Source organism: Thunnus thynnus, chromosome 3 (genome assembly GCF_963924715.1).
Source record: "Thunnus thynnus chromosome 3, fThuThy2.1, whole genome shotgun sequence".
Taxonomy (NCBI): Eukaryota; Metazoa; Chordata; class Actinopteri; order Scombriformes; family Scombridae; genus Thunnus; species Thunnus thynnus.
The window spans coordinates 35,187,873-35,214,574 of NC_089519.1; the positions used below are offsets into that span (position 1 = coordinate 35,187,873).

A 26,702-nucleotide genomic window follows, 5' to 3' on the forward strand; every position below is an offset into this window, starting at 1 on the left:
TAGATTTAAAATGACTTTTTAGTATTTTGACTCTTTTTATTCCAGATCTTTCAACATTTTTATTGTATTAAACCAATTTAAATGTGGTTTAGCCTTTAAAATTAGAAGCTAAAACAGATTTCAGCCTCTCTTCCTGAGTCAAGAGAACTAAGTAATTTGAAAACTAAAATTTAGGAACGTTGCACCAACAAACAAGCCGTTAATTTGAGTATAAATATGACTCGGTGTCGTTGTGCCATCGGAGGTGTGCAGCACAAGCAGACAGTGTTGTGTCTGTGATATCAGATGGCGACAGAGATCCAGACAGGAGCCTCGTGTCACTCAGTGTCTCTGTGTGTGTCTCTGGACTCTGAGAAAGATTAATGGCTCCACATCACTGAAACACACACACACACACACACACACACACACACACACACACACAGTCAATCAGCTGATTTATTAATGGAAGGACAGAAATCCCCGTCCACAGTCAGTATCTTCAGTCAGGTGCTGGTCGGTCGCTGGAACATATAAGATGAAAAATCAAAATGAACCGCCGCACACTGAGATGACTTAGTTAGGATTGAACAACGTGTTCAGCCTGTAGCTTCAGGTTCGCTCTACATCTGAGTCACATGACTAATCATCACTGTCTCCATTTTTTTGTCAAAGTGGACGTTTTACAATAAAAATACATATTAAAAAAAACATGACATGATAAATGTTACACAAAGTTACAAGAATTACACCATTATACATGATTAAACTTGATAAGAAAGACGACCTCCCGTAAACAACTGACTGAATAGGATGAGCTAAATTAATTTTAATTCTCTGGTTGCAGCTTCTGAAATGTGAATAGTTTCTGATTTCTTTACTCCTCCATGATAAACTAAACATCTTTGGCTTTGTTGGGACAAAACAAACATTTTTAGGTTTCACCTCTTGAGATTTGGGAAACATTTTCCATTTTATAGATGAAAACGACGACTATTAAACAAATTAATCAATAATGAAAATAACTGTTAGTTGCAGCTGTAGACCTCAGGCAGAGTTTCAAAATAAAAGCATTCCATTTTTGAGGCAGCAGTTTGTGCAGACGTGTTTGTCAGTGTGAACTCACCCGAATCATCTTTCCTGCTCAGCTCCGATGACATGGACGGTCCGGTGGAGGACATCGGCAGCCGATCCTGCGTCACTCGCTTCGTTAAGACTCTCCTGTCCATCATGGAGCACGGCGTCAAGCCGCACAGCAAACACCTGACCGAGTACTTCGCCTTCCTCTACGAGTTCGCCAAGATGGGAGAGGAAGAGGTCGGTCTGAACTTCACACACACACGGTTTCATTTTATGACAAAGGATTTGATTCAATGTTTAAGACAAGAACATTTTTTTAAGTCGTTAGTGTTTTGGTGTGTTTGTGTCCACAGAGTCAGTTCTTGTTGTCACTACAAGCCATCTCCATCATGGTGCATTTCTACATGGGAACCAAAGGACCTGAGAATGTAAGTTTACACACTGAAGACTTGTTGATTTGTATAAATATCAAAGAATCACATCTCAAAATAATCATAACTTGTTATATTTCTCATATAATTTCTTCCTGAGATGAATCTTGTTACACATCAGTTCATCCTGTGACATCATAGTTTCAGCTGTTAAAAGGATACAGACAGTAAACTAATAAAGACTAACAAAGAAGAAGTGAATGATGAGTGTCGTCCTTCCATCAGCCTCAGGTGGAGGTTTTGTCGGAGGAGGAGGGAGAGGAGGAGGATGAAGAGGAGGACATCTTGTCTCTGGCCGAGGAGAAGTATCGTCCCGCTGCTCTGGAGAAGATGATCGCCCTCATCGCCCTGCTGGTGGAGCAGTCTCGCTCCGAGAGGTACGAATACAGGAAACACGACACGATAGACATAAATGTTACTTTACGTTTTCTTTCTCTTTGCAGCTTATTTTTCATCAGTTGTCTGTTTATTATTATTATGTAATCTCAGGAATGTTATCAGAGTCGTGTTTGTTTCCTTTATGCGCCTTAATGACACAGTAGTAACACTGTCCTCACTTCCTGCTGCCAGGTAGGTCTCAGTATAGATTACCAAGTGGTCAATTTGTCTAATTAGCAGCAGATGTTTCCTGTCAGCAGAAGTAGAATCTGATCAAATGTCTGACGAGAGTTTCACTGACCGACAGTCAAACTCAACGACGTTGGAAAGCATCGCCGGCTCCGTGTTCCTGAAGCCGAGCTGTTTGATGAAAGATCTTATTTATGAGTAAAGCAGCAACTATTATTTTCATTATCGATTAATCTGATGATTTATTCTCTCAATTTATCTATAAAATGTCAGAAAATTAAAGTAAAATGTGGCATCTTTAAATATCTTGTTATACTGTTAAACCCCAAAATGATCAGTTTACTCTCAGTGAGAAGCTGAATTTTAGGAAATGTATTTATTCCTGAAAATAACTTAAACGTTTAATTGATTATCAAAATAGTTGCTGATAGTTGTCGATCAAATCTTAACTTATGAGCCTCGTTAAGACAAATTACTTTCACATTTTTATGGAGTAAAACTTTAGATTTTTGCTGTGAAGATGTTAATATCTGAACCCTCGTCTCTGTCGTCTGGTCGGTCGGTTAAAGAGTTGAAGTTCTTTTCTTTGTAACGTTGTTAAAACGTCACCTTGACGACGTCTCTCCTCCCTCCAGACATCTGACTCTGTCTCAGAGTGACATGGCGGCGCTGACCGGAGGGAAAGGCTTCCCCTTCCTCTTCCAGCACATCAGAGACGGCATCAACATCAGGCAGACCTGCAACCTCATCTTCAGCCTCTGTCGCTATAACAACCGCCTGGCCGAACACGTAGGTTCACATCCCATAAAAACACAGAAAACTGGTTGTGTGTCTGTCGTGTTTTGTTAGTTCTGGTTTTTGCACAAACGGCAGTTTGAGCAGCTAAAACATGAACATGTGATCGACGTCCTGACGAGTGTTTCTTCTCTCTGCAGATTGTGTCGATGCTCTTCACCTCTATTGCAAAGCTGACTCCTGAGGTAAGCAGCACACATGAAACTCTCTGCTCAATTTATTCATAGAACAGTGAAAACAACAAAATTAACTCAAAAAACAACAAAAGAAAGAGGAGATAGTTGTTTCCCTGCTGTCCTCTCTGTCCTCTAGTCCAGGATACTCAACTATAGAGATTAAAGGTCCAAAGGTCCAGTAAAGGTGCATTAAATGATGATATTTCAGTATAAAAGGTCCAGAACTCCAGAATTTATGTATTAATGGAAGATGTGACGCCTTTGTTTTGCAACCAAATCCTCAAACTTGAGCATAAAAAGGTGCCAGACAGAGAAAGTGTTTATTAACGAGTTCTTCACTGATTCATTGATGAAACCTTTACAGTTATCCTGCTGGAGTCTTGATATCTGGTCCTGATCCAGACTAGAGTCAGCCTGTTGAGTATTTATGCTATAGTGGAATCTCTTCATACTGATAGTTTGGGGGTTTTTTTGGTCATTATTTGACATCCATGTATTAAAGATAAAAACCTTTTAAACTATTTATCTGCTTTTTGGAATCATGAGCAGCTGCACCTCCTACAGTTTTAAGAGGTTTCTGTTATGATGATGCTGCTGCAGACATTCAAAGTTTAATTATTTAAATTATCAGTGTATAAAAGTATCTTTAAATCACCTTTTTTATAAAAAAATCTTTCTTGTCTTTGCATCAGGCTGCGAATCCGTTCTTCAAGCTGCTGACGATGCTGATGGAGTTTGCGGGCGGACCGCCGGGGATGCCCTCCTTCGCCTCCTACATCCTCCAGAGGATCTGGGAGGTAAATTAATAATCAATAATTAGGTTGAGTATATCTGAGAGGGACGATGCCCAGTGATCAGCTGACTCTTTTACAGAGATCACATGCAGTAAACTCAGAATAAAACACAGTCACAGATGAAAATGTTTCTTGAATGTGATATTTAAACGCAGCATCTGTAGATTGAGGTTGTCTCGTAAGTCCAGGATACATAAAAAGTTTATTTATTTAAGGTAGATTTAAGAGTTTCCTCCTGAACTCATATATTGTTATTTCTGCTATAAAACAAGAGAGAATAAAAAGGTTCACATGAACTCTCAGAGTTGAGGTGTGTAGTTTAGTCCTCAGTGAGTTTCAGCTGCTAAATGACAGGAAGTCATAATGAATCTCGTGTGTGTTTCTCCCGTCAGGTGATCGAGTACAACCCGTCTCAGTGTCTGGACTGGTTGGCTGTTCAGACTCCCAGGAACAAACTGGCCCACAGCTGGGTCCTGCAGAACATGGAGAACTGGGTGGAACGCTTCCTGCTGGCACACAACTACCCCCGAGTCCGCACATGTAAGAGCTGCAGCGTTATGACGGGCTTTCATCCGACCTTTAGTAGGAGTTAAAACGACTACAAATAAACTTAAAGATGTGATGATGATGGTTCTGATCACTTGGAGGAGATACGGCTTTGCTTCATACTTTCTTCCACTTACTTGTGTTCATCATTTTTTTGATTTGAATGATTTGCAAAACACATAAAACGTAGTTTTCAACAGTTTGAAACAGTTTCCACTCATCAATTCAACTGTTTTAATTACTTTTGATTCAGTTTATTCACTAATAAATCACTTTAGTCCATTTAAGACTAAACATCAAAGAGGTTAAAGACAAGAAAGAAATAAAATAATCAGTCTTTACACATATAAAGCATTAAATGAAGGCTGCAACTAATCATTATTTTCATTATCAATTAATTAAGTTAATTGTTTAGTCAATGAAAAGTTAAATTGTGATAAGATGTCTTCTGACTGACAGTCTAACGTGTTAAGATCTCAGTTTACTGTCAGATATGACAAAGACAGATGTGAGAAGCTGGAATCAAAGAACATTTGGTCCTTTCGCTCGACAACAATCTATCAGAATAGTTGCCAATTAACTTTCTTTTAATCAATTAATCGTTGCAGTTTTACATCTAATCAGTCGTCACTTTGCTGCAACACTTTCTACTTTGTCATAAAGCTGAGTAAACCTAAAACCAGAAAGATAAAAACTGAACTCGTTAGTCTCGTTTTCTTAATTGGCTTAATGAAGCAGATCCTAACGGCAGCTGTGTCTCCTCCCTCCAGCGGCGGCGTACCTCCTCGTCTCTCTGATCCCCAGCAACTCCTTCCGTCAGATGTTTCGCTCCACGCGTTCCCTCCACCTGCCGACCCGCGAGCTGCCGCTGTCGCCCGACACCACGGTGGTCCTCCACCAGGTCTACAACCTGCTGCTGGGGCTGCTGGGACGCGCCAAGCTGTACGTGGACGCCAGCGTGCACGGGACCACCAAGCTGGTGCAGTACTTCAGCTTCATGACCTACTGCCTCATCTCCAAGACGGAGAAACTCATGTTCTCCGGATACTTCATGGACCTCTGGAACCTCTTCCAGGTACATTTACATCCTTTTTAGGTTTTTTCTGACATTTAAAACCAATCAGTTAATTGAAAAATGTCATGACATGTCGTCTCTCTTCTCTGTTTTCAGCCCAAACTGTCGGAGCCCGCCATCGCCACCAACCACAACAAGCAGGCGCTGCTGTCCTTCTGGTATAACGTGTGCGTGGACTGTCCGGAGAACGTCCGGCTGGTGGTGCAGAACCCCGTGGTGACCAAGAACATCGCCTTCAACTACATCCTGGCCGACCACGACGACCAGGAAGTGGTGCTGTTCAACCGCGGCATGCTGCCCGCCTACTATGGCATCCTGCGCATGTGCTGCGAGCAGTCGCCCGCCTTCACCCGCCAGCTGGCGTCGCACCAGAACATCCAGTGGGCCTTCAAGAACCTGACGCCACACGCCAGCCAGTACCCCGGGGTGGGTGGAGAGACGCGGTCTATCGGATCAGTTTCAGCAGAAATGTGTTTGATTTTCAAAATAAGATGTAAAATATAGCAACAGGCTTTCAAACTCAGTTCATGTCTGTTGTTTTTAGGAGGTTTTAAATTCCTATTTATTCACAGGATTAACTTTGTGTGTGTGTGTGTGTGTGTGTGTGCGTGTGTGTGTGTGTGTGTGTGTGTGTGTGTGTGTGTGTGTGTGCGTGTGTGTGTGTGTGTGTGTGTGTGTGTGTGTGTGTGTGTGTGTGTGTGCGTGCTGCTGTTTGCAGGCGGTGGAGGAGCTGTTTAACTTGATGCAGCTGTTTGTGGCGCAGCGAGCCGACATGAGAGAAGAAGAGCTGGAGGACGTCAAACAGTTCAAGAAAACAACCATCAGCTGCTACCTGCGCTGTCTGGACGGACGCTCCTGCTGGACCACGCTGATCAGGTCAGGACACACACACACACACGAACACACACACACACACACACACACACACACACACAGGTGTTTGTTTCATGTGTGAACTGTGAAGCGTCCACCGGCGTACAGACGTGTTGTGTATCGTGGTCTGACTGTGTAGGAAGGTTAAAATCCATCTGAGAAAGTTGATAATAACAAGAAGATTTAGTCATTTCATATTTTAACGTTAGAGACTGAATACGACACCGTCAGGAGTTCTAACACCCGGTTCTGTTGTTCCTCTCAGTGCCTTCAGGGTTCTGCTGGAGAACGACGAGGACCGACTGCTGGTGGTCTTCAACAGAGGACTCATCCTCATGACTGAAGTAAGATCAAGACAATAAAACATGTTGCATAAAAAGACATTCATACTCAAGAAATTCTTTTTTCACTGCATTGTGGGTATTAATGGATCCTGAAAAAGTCAGAAAGCTTCTAAAATGAGCGTTAAATAGTAATAAAATGTATTAAATGCCAGGTTTTCCCATTATGCCACACTGCATGATCAGTCATTTTACTATTTGGTTCCTAAATTTGCTTTAAATTCAGTCATAAGAAGAGTTAAAAAGTCTTAAAGGACGGGTTCATAATTTTCCATGTGTCTTATAACAACAGTCAGGTGTCCATAGTAACAGTGAAAGAGGTTTTCCTCGCTGTAATCATTCCTCCTGTTCATACTGGATATTAAAAGATCCTTCAAATGTGCTTTCAACGGAAGTGATGGAGGCCAAAATGCATTTAAAAGTCTCTGTGAAGCTTATATTCAGCTTCAGCAGTCTGAGTTAGTCATATCAAGTGGATATCTGACACATTTACAGTCTTTTTAGCATCAAATTCCCTCTTTGTGTTTCCTCGGACAGTGTTTCCCTGTTGAGCTGCAGGTGGAAGTATAGTAACAAAAAGAGGAACTTTGACACTAAAAAGACTGTAACGTTGAAAGATATCTACTTGATTTGACTCATTTGGACGCTGAAGCTTCATATTAGCTTCAGATAAACTTTGAAATACATTTGTTGCTCAGAAGGAGGACTGGATTTTGTCCTCCATCACTTCCATTGTAAGGTCATTATGAAGGGACACTAAATGAATAAAAAAGAAGATATCTCTGGTTCTGCTGCATCAATGATATATTTATTTTGTTCACTGGGAGTCTGACAGCAGTGCAACAATAAATCAGTCAACTACTAGAAAACCACTAGAGGTTCAGTTACTGTTTAAACCTCACACAAGCCTGAAAACTGAAAACAAACACACGAGGAGTTTAAATATGTTTTTATCGTTCTTGTTCATTATAAACAAAGAAAGCCATGCATCACTTCATGTTTACTACCTAGTACACTTTAGAGCAGAATTATATATTCAGAAGACTCTGATGTTAATTTACAGTTACATCGTGGATCACTGGTTTGTGAGGAAACATCACTGCAGTTGTTGATCTGTTAATAAACTGTCTGTCTGTCCTCTGCAGTCCTTCAACACTCTGCACATGATGTACCACGAGGCGACGGCGTGCCACGTCACCGGAGACCTGGTGGAGCTGCTCTCCATCTTCCTGTCTGTCCTCAAAGCCACCCGGCCGTACCTGCAGCGCAAAGGTCGGCCCGCCTCACTGTGACCACACCTGAAAGTCTAATACAAGTTACACAGAATTAAAGAATAAAGGGAATATGCAGAACAACAACTGTCTTCTACTGTAAAATAAATGATCAAAAACGCCTAAAATAAACAAATATAACAGTAGATATATATATATTTTCTGCAGATGTGAAGCAGGCTCTGATCCAGTGGCAGGAGAGGATCGACTTCGCCCACAAGCTGCTCACCCTCCTCAACTCCTACAGCCCACCTGAGCTCCGCAACGCCTGCCTGGGTAACACACACATCAATCAGTGTCTTATTACATCCAACAGCTACACAGAGGTCATGTGCTGCACGCTCTTTGACACTTGTGGGTAGAGAAAACACTGCCAGTAGGAAGAGTAACTACACACAAAACACATCATGTTACATCTCCGGCTTCATGTAGTTTGTTTTTTGTTTTTCTTGCTGTATCTGTGAAGCTGTGTGATAAAAGAGACTGTAAATATCATAAAAAGTCTGACAACAAACAGGTTTTCCTGACTGTGATGAAGGTCGGCCGTCTGTCGTGTGTTGATCTGTTCGTTCTGTTTCCTGTAGATGTGCTGAAGGAACTCGTTCTTCTGAGTCCACACGACTTCCTGCACACTCTGGTCCCCTTTCTGCAGCACAACCACTGCACCTACCACCACAGCAACATCCCCAGTGAGTCTCTTCATCTTCATCACCACCTGTCCTGCTCTCCATACTTATTAAAAACAGATCAAAGTCCCTACAAAATTGTTCTGAAAGTGTTTTGCTCTGTTAGATTTTTACTATGGAAAAACCTCAAATTTTGTTTTCCTAACTAGAACACTAAATTGCAGTTTTGTCTACTGCATCATACAAATCTGCTCCGTAAATCACTTTTCTGTGTTCCTGTGTCTTAATTCGATAAACTACTGTTCCGTCATCTGCTTGCATAGCTGGAGTCTTTATTTCTATACAGCAAATCAACTCTTTTAATCTTTTAATGAAGCGATAACGTGTCGTTCTATTACCAGCAGAGCAGACGGTCACACTGAGCCTGATTGCATCCTGCTACACAACAACAACAATAACAACAACAACCCACCTTAGCTTTCCTGCTAAAGTCTCCTTCTTATCTAACGTACGAACATGAACACGTCTTCTCCTGCAGCTTAGCTTGTTGAACGAGCCACTAATGAAACATTCACTGGAGGAAATAGATATATTAGCTGATTAGCTGCAGGTCGTTTGGTCGTTGCTCTTCAAAATCTCTGTTAAGATGTGCTCAGACTGCAAACTGTCCACACTGTTATTTGCAAGTGGTCTGATCGGGTTTGTGTGTCCAGACATCGCCAACCTACCTCTGCATGGGTTGCTGTGGTAACAACATAGGCGTCAGTAACTACTCACGCTGGTGACGTGGCTTTCCAGAGCGGGAGCATGAGAAATAGAGATCCATCATCAAGACACCGACACGCCCCCCAGCAGCTGTCAATCAAACACAGACACCGACACGCCCCCCAGCAGCTGTCAATCAAACACAGACACCGACACGCCCCCCAGCAGCTGTCAATCAAACACAGACACCGACACGCCCCCCAGCAGCTGTCAATCAAACACAGACACGCCCCTCCAGCTGATTGAGGCTAAAAGCAGCATTTCTAATATTTCCCCAAAGACTTTTTTCTTCTATTCTATTAATACAAAACATTTAAAAAAACATTTTGACATTATTTTTGACAGCAAAGAAAGAACTTCTGAAAAAGAACCTAAAGCCAAACAAACATTTTTAAAATATTAAGGGAAGCTTGAAAGGAGGGATCTGGTAGAATTTGAGCCTTTTTATTGATGTCAGGGTTAATTATGTCTGCTGTGTGTCGTCCACAGTGTCGTTCGGCCCCTACCTGCCGTGCAGAGAGAACATCAAGCTGATGGGAGCCAAAAACAACATCCGACCTCCGAGACCAGAACTCAACATGTGTCTGCTGCCCTCGATGGTGGAGAGCAGCAAGGTACGTTCACCCGACGGCTGCAGCTCTGAACCCGTCACCTCTCTACTACCTAATCCAAGCTTCTGCAGGCTTCCAACTCTGCGTTTGTCTCAATCTCTCAGGGTAAAGACGAGGTGTACGACCGCATGCTGCTGGATTACTTCCTGTCCTACCACCAGTTCATCCACCTGCTGTGTCGCGTCGCCATCAACTGCGAGAAATTCACAGACACGCTCGTCAAACTAAGTACGCAAACATGTTTTATATGCATAAAACAAATATATAAGATGCAGAACATTGAGAAACAAGACTATACATAAAACATTATGTGTATTTTCCCTTTTCCTTAATCTGTTTTTTTCTCCCTGACACTCTGCATTTGTCTCTCAGGTGTGTTGATAGCGTATGAAGGACTTCCTCTTCACCTCGCTCTCTTCCCCAAACTGTGGACGGAGCTCTGTCAGTCGCAGGTATGTTTAGATTATTGTTTTTTCAACTCATTTGGATACTTTAACACAAGACAAACGGTCAAAGCTGCAGTTGTAGACAGACTAACTGCACACATTCAGAGTCGGTTTGGTTTTTCTCTCCTCTTTCAGTCTGTTCTGGCTAAAACGTGCGTGAAGCTGCTGTGTGAGGATCCAGCCTTCAGCGAGTACATCAAGTGCATCCTGATGGACGAGAGGACGTTCCTCAACAACAACATGGCCTACTCCTTCCTCACCTGCTTCCTGCACAAGGTACACAATCATAAACCTGAAATTTGCTTTTTTTTCTCCTGTTATGATGATGTGATAAATGTACAGATTTTGGAGAATGTTTTCATCTTAATTCTCTTTCCGTGTGTGAAGATGCAACAAACATGCACTTTATGAATTAATAATAGTGGGAACAAGTGTCACATTTTCACTGCAACTACTTAAAAACTACTTTTAAATGTATTATTTAAGAAATCTGGAGAAATAATTGCAAAAACTGCTTAGAATTACGACTCTCTGTCGGTACTGAAAACAGCTATAATCAATATTTTTATAATGTGGCTCGTAGTGATGAACCTACAGAGGATTATCAGTGACTCTGCAGCTCCTCTCAGCTTTACAGAGCTTTGTAGTGAGTTTCAGCTCATTGTTTATCTGTCTTTACTTTTCTGGTTCACTCTCAGCGTCTCATAGCGTTGTTTTCAGAATAAAAGCTGTAAAAAGCTGCTGTACACTACCTGCTCAGCACCAAACAGTTAGCTGTAGACTAGCTGGTGAACATAGTGGAGCATTTAGCAGCTAAAGAGCCAGATATTTCCCAGGAAGTTGGTAGAGAGTAAAAACAGAAGCTAAAAGAGAGTGAATATTGGACTTACATTCACCAGGTGGACAGAAAATAAGTTCAACATATAAACTTAAAGCTGGTGACATGTCGGTGTTGTGTTCTATGAACGCAGGTTTAGATAAGCCGTCTCACTCTGTGTCTGTGTGTGTGTGTGTGTTTAGGTCCAGGTGTTGTCTGGTCCCAGCTGCTCCAACCTGATTGGTGTTTTGGTGACGAACCTGCTGAGTGAACAGAGCAGCCTGCAGCCTGAACTGGCCGCTCACCGGCTGGAGCTCAGCAAGACCAGCGGCCTGCTCAACGCCGTACGAACACACACATTAAAAAAAACCCTGAACCCCAGAACAACTGCTCATGTTTTCCAGATGTTTTCAGTATTTCTCTCTCTCTCTCTCTCTCTCTCTCTCTCTCTCTCTCTCTCTCTCTCTCTCTCTCTCTCTCTCAGGACTTGAGGGCGTTGGTGTTGCTGCTGTCCGTCCAGCCGCCGCAGGTCGTCGACCCCGCCCTCTGCCCCGCCCTGCAGGAGCTGCTGGGTCGCTGTCGTGTTTGTGTCCAGCAGCGCAGCGCTCTGGAGCTGGAGGCCAAGGACCACAAGGCCAAAGGTACAACACACACACACACACACACACACGCACACGCACACACACACACACAGTTTCTAAACTGCTCAGCGTCCATCTGATGCATGCTGGGATACCGAACACACACTTTATGTTAAATAGCTTTGCTCTGTCAGAGGTGCATAGTGTTTTACATGCTCTTAAAGGGCCAGTGCACCCAAATTAAGCAAAATAAACATATTTTCTCACCTCGCTCCAGCAGTACGAGGGCTGCCACTTTTAATTTGAAAAGCAAAATACTGTTTGAACGTGAGAAATAATGAAATATTCAATATTCAGGGTATGAGTGCAACAGGAGCCTAACATGTACCATCACTCGATCTATTTCATATCGTTAATGAACGGATCAATATTCATCCTTCACTCGTTCTTTCTACCACAGAAACATGTTGACTTCATGTTCTGCAGATGATCCAGTTAGTTTCTGTTAAAAGATGTTGCTGCAGAGTTTTTCTACAATGTTAAAAATATAAACAAAATGATACATTACAGGACTGCAACTGATAATCATTTTCATTATTGATTAATCTGTTCTTTTCTTGATTCATCGATTAGCTGTTTGGTCTTTATCAGAAAATGATGAAAAATGACGATCACTGTTTGTTGAATATAAAGCGGTGATTTGCTCATTAGCATAATTTATGTGGCCGTTAACTCTGTGTGTGTGTGTGTGTGTGTGTGTGTGTGTGTGTGTGTGTGTGTGTGTGTGTGTGTGTGTGTGTGTGTGTGTGTGTGTGTGTGTGTGTGTGTGTGTGTGTGTCAGCTGAAGACGAGGGAGCGACCCCGGTGAAGCGGCGGAGGGTGAGCAGCGATGACGACAGAGCCGGTGACGCAGCGGCATCGCTCTGCGTGGCCTCCACCTCTTCCTCCTCCTCCTCTTCTTCATCGGCCCTCCCGCCGTGCGGCGAGCCGAAGGCCGACCACCAGGAGGCGCTGACGCCCACCAGCACCTCAGACACGGAGACTCGCGACTCCTCCTCACTGATCGACCCGGGCACCGAGCAGGACCCGCCCTCCCCTGACCCCGCCCCCGCCTCCACCGGGAACCTGGACTCCTCCCCTAAAGAGGAGAAGATGGAGGCCTCTTCATCGTCCTCCTCTTCCTTCTCCTCCTCCTCCTCCCTGCTGCAGGAGGCGGAGCCGGCGTTCGTGCAGGCGGAGGAGACTGAGCCGCCGCGACACGTGGCGCAGGCGGGTGAGGAAGAGGAGGCGGAGCAGCGAGAGGGGAGGCGGGGCGAGGCGGCGTCCGCTTCCTCAGAGGAGGTGAAGGAAGAGAAGGAGGCGGGCTCTAAGACCAGCGGCAGCTCGGCCCCGTCCCTCTCGGAGGACGCCGCCTTCCCATCAGCCCTCGGGCTGGTGGGGGAGGGGCCAGAGGGCTGCGGAGGCCACACCCCCTCCTCCCAGGTGTTCTCGAGTGCCGGTCCCCCACCTGACATGCTGGACATGCTGTACAGGACGGTGGAAGCCACCATCGCCATAGTTACCAAACTGTCCGTTAAAGGCCCTCCCTCTTCATGACATCATCAACTCATAGCCGCCATGAGATCTTTTACAAAAACTACTTTTTTTTTTTTTCTCTCTCTCTCTTTTTGAAAATCTGAAATCTGCTCAGAGGAAAAAAACGTTTTCCTGTTTCAGTTTCTTCTTCTTCTTCTTCTTCTTCTTCTTCTTCTTCTGCTGTTTGTGTGCTGCTGTCCGTTGCCTTCTGCTGATGTTCAGTCGGTCGGTTTTCCAGCTTCAGTGGCTCCCGCCGTGTCGTTTTGCTCTATAAAACTCCGACTCCACGCACAGCCGACCCCCCCTCGTTTGACAAGTAAAGAAAAACAGAAAAAGTCGTACAAGCTATAGCACATTTTTTTCAAAGGGCAAAAAAAGTTTGTTTGTTTTTTTTTTTTTTTTTTTTTTTTTGTGTGTGTTTTATACTGATATAAATTTGTTTTGGAAAGTGATTTTATTTGTTTTAGGTTTGCTGTAACGGGGAAAGGTTTACAGAACTTTTGTCTCCTCTGTATGTAATTTAATTTTATTGCATTTTTACTGTGTATAAAAATGGTCGTCTCTGTGCCAGTTTTGTACTTTATGAACGAGGCAAAAGAAAGTTGCCTTGACTTTTTCTGTGGTTTAATTATCCAGAAACTAAGTTTACCTGTAAATTAAGAGAACCACAAGAAACTTGATTCTGTAAAGAATCCTCTCTAGTCATTGCCTGAAGGTGTATATGAAAACTATATAAATATATATATAAATATCTTTATATATATATGAATATATAAAAGCGGTGCTTTATTTGACTGTGGTTAAAATAAAGCCCCCATGTTGGACCAGTTGGAGCTTTTATTTTCTTTACTGAAGTACATTCCATAATCTATTGTTTATTTTCGCTTCTTCTGCTGTGTCATGATTTTCTTCTGATTTTATTTTAATAGAGAATAAATTAATAAAAACAGTTTTAATATGAAGAATTATGAACTGAAATCCATCTGGAGCTGTGAGGGTTTTTTTTTTTTTTTTTTTCTTTCCGTCTGTTCAGTGTTTGTTCTCTGAGGTTCACGTCTGTCGTACGGAAAGTAAAAACGGATCAATAATCCAGGTAAGTGTAACGTTTATAAGAACAGCATCAGTTTTTCTGTATTACACAATGATCAGCTGTTTTTATTAGTTTGATCCAGTTCAACTCTTCACATTTAGACATGAAAGTTTCCAACCAAACTTGGTATAAATATAAAAAATAATAAATGACAGTGTAGTAAAAGTGTTATAAACCATTTATTAAATGTTTGTATACTTCATACAAATACTTTAACTCCCCCGATTTAGCAAAGTGTAACCAAAAACTACTAAATTACTATTTATAACTTATTTTAAAGTTATCATTAAGACATAGATGTTTGAAAAAGGCTCAAAATTTGTAAATCTCCATATATTTCTGTCATATCATCAAGTATTAGATGTAAAGCATTATGTGGAAACAGATGCAGGAAAACCAGGCAACACATTTAAAGTATTTTAAATTATTTATTTATTTTCATTTTATTTTATTTTCGGTTTTCGTGGTCATTGAGTTTAACCGACTGTCAAAATCAACATATTTTTTGATCTCTTTGACGTTGGGGCAATCATCACGAATGACAGCGAATTAAACAAACTACAGAATTATAAATTCATTTATAATAGAGGAATGTATTCAATAGACTCATATGAGCTTCAGCAACTACAGGAAAGCAATAAATAAATAAGTATTTTGTCATTTAAACCAAACAGAATCAAGACAGGATTTAGAGAAAATCCTTCATGGCTTCATGTCCAGCAAGGCGGACCGCTTAAAGGACGAGTTCACGATTATTCAAGTGCCTCTTAAAACAACAGTCAGGATCCCAAATGAACATCAAACATGTTTTTCTTGCTGTAATCATTCCTCTTGTTCATACTGACCAGTAGAAGATCCCTTCATAATGACCTTACAATGTAAATCCACAGTCCTCCTTCTGTGTAAAAAATGTATTTAAAAGTTTATCTGAAGCTAATATGAAGCTTCAGCGTCCAAATGAGTCAAATCAAGTAGATATCTTTCAACGTTACAGTCTTTTTAGTGACAAAGTCCCTCTTTTTGTTACTATACTTCCACCGCAGCTCAACAGGGAAACACTGTCCGAGGAAACACAAAGAGGGAATTTGATGCTAAAAAGACTGTAAATGTCTCAGATATCCACTTGATATGACTAACACAGACTGCTGAAGCCTCATATAAGCTTCACATCAACTTTTAAATGACTGTGTGGACACACTGTGGATTTTGGCCTCCATCACTTCCATTGAAAGCACATATGAAGGATCTTTTAATATCCAGTATGAACAGGAGGAATGATTACAGCGAGGAAAACCTCTTTCACTGCTCATATGGACACCTGACTACTAGTTTAAGACACGCTTGAAAAGCTGTGAACTTGTCCTTTAAAATGTGGACCAATCCATCCAATAGTTGTCGAGATATTTCAATAAGAAACTACAAAGTCAACCTCATGGTGGCGCCAGAGGAAACATCAGAGGATCACCAAAGTCAGTAGAATACATCGTCTTAAAATCGCAAATATCTGAAAAAAAAATTGTGTCAATCCATCAAGTAGCTGCAGATATTTAACAGCTTTAGTGAAAACTTTGACCTGCTGTCAGAGGATCAAGTTATAACATATCCTGTAAACAATAATGCAGTAATTTTTCTGTTTTAGTATATTTAAAAACATAATATAAAACATAATTGATGCAAATGTCACCTCAATTTATCGTGGTGAAATTATCTTAGAAATGCACAATAAATGTAGAATGAAATACAAATGTCATGACAATCCATCCAACAGTTGAACCACGAACCGTCCTCTGGGGAACATGAATGTCTGTACAAAATGTCAAAGTAATTAATCCAATAGTTCAGATATTTGAGTCTGAACCAAAGTGGCTAAAAATCACTGAACATTTCTGATGTTCTTGAAATCTTTCCTCAAATTTACAGATTCATTAATTGATCCTAAATGAAAGTCTGTAATCATGGCACTCTCAAACCTCCATACACTTTGGCTGAAAGCTGCCGTGTTGAGATTAAAGAGCGCAAGAATCAATGTCGCTGTCCCATACGTCACTGTGTCCACCCGGTTTGGATCTCACAGTGTCCGTCTTCACCGTCTGATCTTCAGACGTCTCTTTGACCGTCTTCTTCGGCTGTTCGTCCCCCTGAAACACAAATCACTCATCAATCATCAGCTCCGGTGTTTGATTTAAACACTTTGAATGAGATCTGAGTGAATTTCTTTTTACCTTTCCGGTGGTTTCAGAAACATTCTTGGACCAGTTGCTGTTCCTGAAACATAACGAGGTGATTCTCCATTAAAATGAGCTTCACATTGCAAGAACTGTGATGCAGTTTGAAGAGTTTATCGAGAGGACTTACGTGTAACCTTCATCCTTTCTGTCCATGTCGAAACTCTCTTTGTCAGAATCCTGTTTTTCATTCCTCTTGAACCTGACAGAAAACACACATAATGACATATTAATGACATACTGAATCATAATCAAAGATCCTGGGAGACTCCTGTATATTGATTGTATTTATGTATTGGGACAGTGTACAGTTTATAACATAAAAGATGTTGATACTGATATTTAGAGCTGAAACGATTGTTTAAGCGGTACGTCGATCGACAGAAAATTAACTATTTTGATAATCAATTAATCAAGTTATTTTCAAGCAAAAACGTCAAAAATTTCCTAAAATCCAGATTCTCACTTGTGAGGATTTACTGCTTTTCTTGGTTTTATGTGATAATAAATTTAACTGTAAAACAAGAGATTTAAGAAGCATTTTCATTATTATCTGACATTTTACAGACAAAATGATTAGTTTTGTACAATAGTATTTATCTTTCATGAACACAATGTGTCATTAATTACAAGGATAGAATAATAAAAAAGTTTATTTGTTAGATCAATTTATTTCCTGTTTATTTTTATTTGTAAATATTCTGTATTTTATAATCTGCTCACTTATGTAATTACTTACATACTGCTGAGGTTTATTTTTGTGATTGATTCGATTTTTTTTTCCTGCTTACTTTCTGTTATTTTACAAAACTAAATAAATAAAATTTATTAATAATAATAATAATAGTAATAATACATTTTAATTTATGCACAACAACTTTAAAATTGTCCTCAAGAACAAAGTAAGAACAGAATCTGAATTCTGAAAACAAAAATGTGAATTTTGAGTAAAAAATCGTATACGTCGCTCTATCGTTCATCATCTTAACGACAAACAGGAAACAGCTTTTCAACATAAAGCAGTAAATTGATTCTGGACACTTAAATGAACGATGTGGTGTGACTGTAAATTACAGGCCTAGCATTTCAAGATGAAACGTCTAATTTTTGGGGGGGTTTTTTGCGAAAAGTCATGTTCATACTTTGAAAATTACATTTTTTGTTCATTTATGTACAAAAGTACATTTATTTTACATTTAAAAATTAGACATTTCAAATGAAACGGCAGAAAGTAAACAGGTAGTGCACTATAAGTGGAACAGGACGTGATGTTTGGACACAGCCACGTAAATTAATTCAAAATTCTTGTATAAAAATTCAGATCGACATCATTCACAATCGACATTTTTCAGTAGACTCAGATTAATGTCAAATAGCGCTGAAACAATTTGTTGATAAGCTGATAGTTGAGAGACATGAAACTTATTAAAAATAATTTTATGAGTAAATGATCAAAAAATATTTTTTCAAGCTTCTCATGGAAGAATTGGCTGATTTTACTTTGTTTTGAAGCTTTATAAACTGAATATCTTAACGAGTTTTCTTATATTTTTAGGACATTTTAAAAACTAAAAAAAGCTCGATTGATAATTTAAAAAAAAACAATTTTACTCAAAAAACAATTTTTCATTACTCTCAGCTCTAATCATAGTAATATCTTTATTTGTCCTTATTGATCTTCCATACTCCCTTCACTTACTTGTTGCATTTAAAAGAACAAGAAAAACACTTTGACTTTGAAGTGTTGCAGGTTTTGAAACACACAGAACCACCTGACGTTGTTGTTGTTTACAGTCTCTCATCTCACCTGATGATCAAGGTAACAGTAACAATCAATCCCAGAACGCTCAGGCCCAACAGGACGCCCAGAGCGATGACCACAGTCTGGTCGGAGCCGGCGCTTTGAGGCCTCCCCAGCACATCGAACTGAAGACCTTCTCCAAACACTTTGACAAGCTCCGCCCTCAACGCGGCGGATTCACTCTGCAGCTTCCTGTCGGATCAAACACAGTGATCAGAACTTCTTTTAAATCACTTCTTAAAACCCGTTTTTACAGACTTGCTTTTGTTTAATGTTATCATCTCTTTATTGTCTTTCTTTGCCTTTGGCCGCCATCTTTTTAAGGTCAGATCTGTTATTGTACTGCTTTTGCTTTGTCTGTCAAAGCACTTTGTAAACTTTGTTTTTAAAAGGTGCTATATAAATAAAGTTATTATTATTATTATTATTGTTATTATATATTTAAGGAGTAATGTTATTAGTGTTAATTAGAAACTCACTGACATTTTGGAGGAAAAAAAGACACTAAACTATAACTGAAGATTCAAAAACAGAGTGACAAAGTTTCAGCAACCTGACAGACATAATAGAACTAATCCTGACAAAACTGGTTGATTAATCAACAACAACTTTGATAATCAATTAAACATTTTGATCATTTATCAGGAACATTCTCTAGAAAAATCCAGCAGTTTGAAGACATCGTTCAAACATCGAACTCTTACTCAGTGACGTCCTCAAAGGAAACAGCCTCCCCTTCATCCACAGCGACGAAGCTGACCAGAGTCTCCACATCTGCTCTCAGCGTTCTGGACTCAGCCGCTCCTCCGTTAGAGCTGGACACCTCGATGATGTTCACAGTCCAGCCCAGAGCTTTCCCTAAAGACCTGAGAGACAGAAAAACTGGATTAAAACAACAAAAAGGAGAAAGAATAAATCTCAAACCAAACTTTATCATCAGTTAAACTCTTACTTCTCCAACTGTGGAACTTTTTTCTCCACAACGTTGGCAGGTTGGTTGAGGGAGATGGTCACCACGTCGCTGCTGCTCGCACTTCCCTGAACCTCCACCTGCGGGAAGAGGAGCGCCGTGTTCGGTACATTTATTTATTTCATTTCACTCATATTACTAAACAATTCTTTATTGGACTAAACACAAAATCCTAAGAACATCAAAATGCAAATAATGGAAATAAAGGCATTAAAAGCAACACATTCATGTAATAAGATACTTTATTGTACCAAAATACTGCAAATTCAACATGAAACCAGCAACTGAACTAGAGTTGCAATGATTGGTCAATTAATCAGTTGCCAGCCAACTAATTTGATAATTGATTAATCATTCTGAGTCTTTTTTTTTTAAGCCCCCCGTCACTCAAAAACATGTTTCTCTTCTTCTCCTTTCAGTTGGATGTTCTTCTTCTCTGTGCAGAGTTTGTTTTCACATTCATTTGCTGAAAATTTCTCTGAGCTCACCTTTAATCTGAGTTTAAGGGGGCGGGTCTACGAGCATGATTTGTGACATCACAGCTATTTTGAAGCCAATCCTGGTCCAGTATTCAATTTATACAAGTGTGATGTGGAAACTTGAAGCCTCTTATGCACAAACACTGAGACTTTACAGTGAAGGAGGAGAAATCGCGCATTTCACCGCGTCTGTTAAGCTAACCCATTGTTGCTAACTTTGGAGCTAACCTCCTTCACTTTTCCAACACCAGATGTGACTTTTTAGCATTTATTAACTGACACACTGTAGTCTCTACTGTACGTTTACTGTCAGGCTGACAACTTACTACTAACCTTTACCTCTGTCCCGCTCGCATCCACCGTCACTTCTCTGTCCCTCGCGCTTTCCCGCTCCCTACGCAAACATACTCCTTAACGGAGCCACGCGACCAGTGGTTTCCCAGGCAACGACACAGAGGTTGACTCACGTACCGGAGCAGCGCTGCTCAGAGACTCCTTAACAATATTGATTTCCGAATGAAATGGTATTTGGCGTTATTTTTGACATTAAAAAAATATTTTTTTAGCCTTGGCGGGGGTTCTCGTTGTGTCATTACGGAGCAACACTGATTCAGTAAACGTTCAGTAACCGTTGAGAACAGTTAGACCCAGCAGTCTCCGTTAGGTTGGGCGAGTTCAAAGTTGTGAAAACAACGGGGGTGTTTTGAATACACCCCCGTTGTTTTCACAGGTAATTTGTTAGTCAGTCCCTCCCGCCGCAGGAAAAATAATGGATTAATCCTGGAAAGCTGTTGATGTAGCACTTTTCTCCTTATGAAAATAACACGGAGATTATTCGATCGATGAGAATTTAGTCGGGCGAGAGCATATCGACTGACTAATCGACCAGCAGACTACAGCCCTAGTAATTATACTTCTTTTGTGGAAAAACCATATCAGAGACACATTATTGTTCCAAGCAGAGTGATTTTAAACGTCTTATAAAACATTTCTGGAGGGATCTTCAAGAAAAAATGTCCAAATTCTCTGATTCCAGCTTCTCAAATGTGAATATTTTCTGTTTTTCTAGTCTTCTGTGACAGTAAACTGCATATCTTTGTGTTGTTGGACAAAACAAGACATTTTAGGTTGCATCTTGGGCTATTTGGGAAACAGTGATTGACGTTTTTCACCATTTTCAAACAACTAATCGATTAACCGAGAAAATAATCGACAGATAAAATTGATAATGAAAATAATCTTTAGTTCTAGATCCAGGAAATATTAATTCATTTTATATTATATCAATTTGAGAAGCTGGAAACAGAATTTTTCTTTAAAAAATGACAAAAAAAACTGATTGATTGATTAACACAAATAATTTGGGATTCGTTTTCTGTCAATTGACTGAATGATTAATCATTGCAGCTTTATCTGTGACCACGTGATGTTCTACCAATTACAACATTTAAATGCTGCTATTGAGTTTTTAAAGCTTCAGTCTACAGTTTGGAGCTCTAAAGCGTTGATCAGAAGGTTAAATGCTCATATTCATGGCGAAGGACGTGAGATGTGTCATTAATTATTTTCTGTGTCTCTCAAAGCACAGAATCAAAAACAAGAAAGATTGTAAAAAATGTGCATTCTTTCTTATTTGTGTGAGATTTTTAATTTCTATTAAATTTACATATATTTATTTTTTTTAAAAAAACATGCTTATTGTGACTAGTCTCGATTTTTGCTGTTGTATAAAAATAGTTTGGCGGCTCCTCGTCACTCACCTCCACCATGGCCGTAGCGTGAAGTCCTTCGGGGTCCGTGACCTTCACCTCCACTTTAGCCGTCTCTCCAGCCAGTCCCACCGCCGACACCACGAACACCAGACCCGAGGACGCCTCCACGTCGAAATAAGGACTCGCTGCTGACAGACTGTAGACCAGCTGACCCTCATCACCGACATCAGAGTCTGACGCCTGGAGGGGCAGAGAGGAGGGTGGGACAAAGGTTTAAAAAAAAAAAAAAAAAGATCTGGAAACATTTGTAAAACTCTTTAGAAAATCTGCTGCTTCAAAAAAAAAAAAAAAAAGTTAAAATGTTCAGTTTCATCATCCAAAATGACTTAACTCCATTAATCTGAAATAAAAAGTCGACCACAGCTGAAGTTTTCATCAACCTTCTGTTTTAATTCTCATCAGCCACCCAGTCTGTTTTTTTATGTTACATTTTTAACATTTACAGGAATAAAAATCACACTAAATGTTAAACTTAAAGTCCCCCAATTTAGCATTTATAAGCAGTATCAAACATTTAATAGTAGTTGTAAGCAGATGTTAAAAAAAAGAAAAAAAAGATGACGTGTGTGTTTTCAAAGGATATTTTTGAAAAATACATTTGCTTGGTTTGAATTCTATAAAAGTGGGTCGTGACTTTAAGACCATGGGAAAATGTGGGTCCCAGGGTGAGACCAGTTGAAAACCCCTGATCTAGAGTTTTTAGTCTCTGCCAGGTGAGTTTATGTCCTGAGAGGTGTTTGAAATGTGGTGGATGCAGAGTGAGGTTCTCTGGCACAACTTCACCTACTTCCAAGGTGCACGGAGAAGGGAAGCATGTTGGATTTTCTATTTCCAAAGTTTATCTCCGTAGGGCATGAATGAAGATTTCGCAATTAATGAGTTTCTGTAGTGGTTTTTTAATACCTCTCATTTATGTGGATTTGTAGTGTTTTTTATGATATAATTTTTTATGATATATCTTTTATGATGGATTTTTTTAATGATGTATTATGATTTTTTATTTTTTACCACTCTGACACATTAACTACATCACTCACAGTGTGAACGGCTCGCTCCGTGAGTTTCGGTTCAAAGTACAAAACTCCTGATAATTACTCCCACTCAGTTACGAGGCTATTATATAACAGGGAGGAGATACTGTGGACGTCACTTCAGTCCTTATCTCACGTACACTGTGGGTTTATGACTGGAAGGTGTTTCTCAAAACTATATTGATCTTTTCCGACAAACGGAAACTGACTGGAGCCGGGTGTGTTTACCTTGAGTTGGATGATGGGGGTTTTATACGGGGCGATGCTGAAGACGGAGGCTTCGTAAACCTCAGAGGAAAACTGTGGCGCCTCGTTCACGTCCTCCACCTGAATTCTGACCTGAGAGAGAGACAGAAAGAAAAAGTACAGTCCTGTTTTATTCTTAACAGAAACATTTGGGTGCTACTTTCTAATAAGTCAGTCTTTGTAAAGGGTTTATAAGCAAATGTTAATACACCATTTACATATTTATAGATAATAATAAGCCATAGTAAGAAAGACCTCCAGCATTTAGCTTTTTAGTTCATCAGGAAGACCCCTCCATTTATTAACAACATAAGAACCCTTAATTAATATTTTCTACATTAAAAAGTGGACATATTCTGCATTTTCAAACCTGGTCAAAGTTCCCAAACTTGAGGTGAACATATGTAGAAATGCTCCCTGAAAGACAAACCCCAGGTTTTAGAGGCTCAGACGCTTCGTTTGCAATGTTTTTTCTATTTTCCCAATGAGATGACATCATGATTATCACACATCTTTGTTGCTGAGGTTGTTCACGATGTTCACTCTCATCTTCAGATCTGATACACCTCCGACATGTTTGGATGTTTTTGAGAAGTCGACATTTTATGTAAAGGAGGAAAAGAAGTGAAATCCTGCTACTATAGTTTGTTTACGAAGCCTCCGGAGCTGGAGGAAGCTTCCTGAAGCTGACCAATCAGAACAGAGTGGGCTCATCAGGAGGCGGGCCTTAAAGAGACAGGCGCTGACACGGCCTGTTTCAGACAGAGGCTGAACTGAGGGGCTGCATAAAGGACCAGTATAAGATAAATAAGGAGTTTCTAACTGTAAATCATGCAAAGATATTCCAGTAGAGCCCCAGAATATAAATATAGACCTGGAATCATGCAGAATATGTCCTCTTTAAGGAGAAAATTGACCCTAGCTTCCTAGCTTTGTCTTTCCTTGCAAAAACTGAATAATTCCCATCCGCTGTTTTGTTTTCCTTGACCTTGTTCACATCAAGTTCACCAGACTCAGCTAGTTAATTTGAGATCAGATCACAATTAGGTACAATCAAAAGATAATAGTGTTTATTAATACAGTACAGATCACATGTTAATACCGGGTGTGAATGAGGACGAAGTGTCCGTTGGATCAGGATGTAAATAAACTGAGACAGAACAGGTCGTACCATTGCTATGGCTGTTGTAGGGGGGGACCTCGTGTCCACTGCCTCCACGTCCAGGATGTACCACTCCTGCTTCTCCTTGTCCAGCTCTGTTTTGGTCAGGATTGCTCCGCTGGCGTTGAGGGAGAACACATCAGTGTGTGTTTTCAGAGTGTAGGCGACGTCGTATAGGTCACTTCCTGACGAGGCCCAGACCTTCCCCACCATCACGCCGGCCTGCTGGTTCTCAGGTAGGCTGAAGTTGTAGGAGGGGTTCTGGAAGGCCACGCCCTCCACCAGACTGACCATCCTCAGGTTCACCACGACACGGGCTGCGAGGAAACAGCACAACACATATACAGTACTTACAGAAAACACTGACGTAGTAACCTGCGCTGATAAGCTGAAACTTTTTCATGTAAGGAAACTGTGATTGTTCCAACAGCTTCTTTGTTATGTTATAAATAATATAGTATTGTAAGTCAAACAATCAAACTTTATTTGTATCACACCTTTCGAAGAGGTTTACATGATTCAAAGTGCTTTGCAGGTGACTGACGATGACGTAAAACAAATGTAAACAGTAAAATAATTTGCAAAATAAAAATGATCAAAATGTAATAAAACCAATAACAGATGTAAAATAAAATCAGAACTAGATAAAATAGATGAAAGAAAATAAATGATTAAATACATAAGTCAATTTATAAGATGGTGTAAGTCACCATATGCAAAAAAAAATCTAATTATTTACAGTTTGAAATGATAAATCAAAGTTGTATTTCGACTCATACTCATTAAAGGGGACATATTTACAGTTCTATATTTATATATTCTACTGGAATATCTTTGCATGATTTACAGTAAAAAACTCCTTATTTATCTTCTACTGGTCCTTTATGCAGCCCCTCAGTTCAGCCTCTGTCTGAAACAGGCTGTTTTAGCTCCTATCTCTTTAAGGCCCCGCCTCCTGATGAGCCCACTCTGTTTGAAACCCTGACTTTTGACTTGCAGGGAGCAAATCTACATATGTTAACCTCAGGTTTTGCAACTTTGACCATGTTAAGCATAGATATCGGTCATCATAATAATATATAAATACAATAACAGAAAATCACAAAAAGCATATGTCCCCTTTAAATAAATGATGCTGCCCCTGATAGTGCATCACAAATCACATGTCAAAATGACTTGGCTAAAAAGAAAAACATGGCTGCTTCTGTTTCTAACACACTGAAGTTTTCTCTACATAAATCTTCTTTATGTTGCTGATGGTCTGATGGTTATCTTGGTTAATTCAACATGGAGGCTTGTAAGTTATTAATGTTGAGTAAAACAAACAACGCTGTCAGACTGACCTGTGGAGTTCAGAGGAGGATGGCCGTGGTCTTTAGCCATGGCTGTCAGCACTACTGTGGTGTCTTCTTTGACAGTAGCAAGGTCAGAGGTCAAAGACACTTCCCCGGTCTTACTGTTTAAGGCCAAATATGGAGAACCTCCTTCACAGAAGCTACGAAAACAGAGAGTGAAAAACACCAACATTTAACATTAGACATGATGGGAAACAGTGATGGAAAGTAACTCAGAAACATTTACTCAAGTACTGTATTTTGAGGTACTTGGCTTGAGTATTTCCATTTGATGCTACTTTATACTTCCACTCCATTACATTTCAGAGGGAAATATTGTACTTTCTACTCCACTACATTTATCTATGTATCATCTTTCAGATGAAGATTTGACACAATGGATAATATAACAAGCTTTTAAAATACAACACATTGTTAAAGATGAAACCAGTGGTTTCCAACCTTTTTGGCTTTTGACGTCTTACAAAAAGCAGTGTGTAGACAGGGTCACATTTCACATGTCTATGAGTTGTTAACAGCTCCACCAAATAGTGATTTTTCCCTCTAAACTTCTCACATGCTTTCATTTCAATAAATGTTCAAATGATCCAATATTTCAGCAAAAATCAAAGATTAGAGAAAAAGTCCAAAAAACTGAAAACAGATTTGTGTATCAGAACTTTGTTTTTTCTTCTTTCCTCTCCCATTAATCATCTCACCACCCCTCAGATTTATCTGCTGACCCTTTGGAGGGGCCCGACCCCTAGGTTGGGAACCACTGGACTAAACTAGCTAACTGTATATAAAGTAGTTGAAACTAGCTCCACCTCCAGCAGCTACAACAGTAACATGCTGCTCTAACACTGATGCTTCACTATTAATAATCTAATGATGTCATATATAATAATATATCAGTCAGAGGGACCAAACCACTACTTTTACTGCAATACTTTAACTACATCAAGCTCATAATACTTATATACTTTTACTGCAATACTTTAACTACATCAAGCTCATAATACTTATGTACTTTTACTGTAGGAGGATTTTTCATGCAGGACTTTTACTTGTAATGGATAAATAAAGTAGTTGAAACTAGTCATTCACTCAGTCACTGCAAACCCTTATAAATACACACTTGGACAGTTTGGTTACAGTTTGCATTAGAGGAGCAGGTTTTTTTTTAATGGAAAGTTTTTTAATTGAATTTTATAGAAAATACCAATAAACCCCCCCCCCCCAA

General features: G+C 40.0%; 2 protein-coding genes across 3 annotated transcripts in view; one reads left to right on the top strand and one right to left on the bottom strand.

Moving 5' to 3' along the window:
- The window catches only part of usp34 (ubiquitin specific peptidase 34), an 80,354-nt gene extending 66,181 nt beyond the window's left edge, over positions 1–14,173 (top strand). For both annotated transcript variants that reach the window (XM_067585575.1, XM_067585576.1), the window contains exons 58-78: positions 1,128–1,296; positions 1,413–1,487; positions 1,716–1,867; positions 2,693–2,846; positions 2,993–3,037; positions 3,721–3,825; positions 4,215–4,362; positions 5,139–5,443; positions 5,540–5,869; positions 6,162–6,319; positions 6,582–6,660; positions 7,803–7,929; positions 8,097–8,204; positions 8,513–8,617; positions 9,809–9,933; positions 10,035–10,158; positions 10,303–10,382; positions 10,512–10,652; positions 11,397–11,537; positions 11,678–11,834; positions 12,616–14,173. In XM_067585575.1, the coding sequence (XP_067441676.1) occupies positions 1,128–1,296; positions 1,413–1,487; positions 1,716–1,867; positions 2,693–2,846; positions 2,993–3,037; positions 3,721–3,825; positions 4,215–4,362; positions 5,139–5,443; positions 5,540–5,869; positions 6,162–6,319; positions 6,582–6,660; positions 7,803–7,929; positions 8,097–8,204; positions 8,513–8,617; positions 9,809–9,933; positions 10,035–10,158; positions 10,303–10,382; positions 10,512–10,652; positions 11,397–11,537; positions 11,678–11,834; positions 12,616–13,370 (3,583 nt within the window). In that variant the 3' untranslated portion in view covers positions 13,371–14,173. The remainder of the gene's footprint in view (positions 1–1,127; positions 1,297–1,412; positions 1,488–1,715; positions 1,868–2,692; positions 2,847–2,992; positions 3,038–3,720; positions 3,826–4,214; positions 4,363–5,138; positions 5,444–5,539; positions 5,870–6,161; positions 6,320–6,581; positions 6,661–7,802; positions 7,930–8,096; positions 8,205–8,512; positions 8,618–9,808; positions 9,934–10,034; positions 10,159–10,302; positions 10,383–10,511; positions 10,653–11,396; positions 11,538–11,677; positions 11,835–12,615) is intronic.
- Positions 14,174–14,853: 680 nt separating this feature from the next.
- The window catches only part of LOC137180272 (protocadherin Fat 4-like), a 36,643-nt gene continuing 24,794 nt past the window's right edge, over positions 14,854–26,702 (bottom strand). The window contains exons 26-35 of the mRNA XM_067585578.1: positions 25,469–25,620; positions 24,135–24,442; positions 22,946–23,056; positions 21,675–21,866; positions 19,418–19,515; positions 19,170–19,331; positions 18,472–18,657; positions 16,795–16,866; positions 16,662–16,704; positions 14,854–16,577 (exon numbers count right to left, since the gene is read on the bottom strand). Coding sequence (XP_067441679.1) covers positions 16,446–16,577; positions 16,662–16,704; positions 16,795–16,866; positions 18,472–18,657; positions 19,170–19,331; positions 19,418–19,515; positions 21,675–21,866; positions 22,946–23,056; positions 24,135–24,442; positions 25,469–25,620 — 1,456 coding nt within the window. The 3' untranslated portion in view covers positions 14,854–16,445. The remainder of the gene's footprint in view (positions 16,578–16,661; positions 16,705–16,794; positions 16,867–18,471; positions 18,658–19,169; positions 19,332–19,417; positions 19,516–21,674; positions 21,867–22,945; positions 23,057–24,134; positions 24,443–25,468; positions 25,621–26,702) is intronic.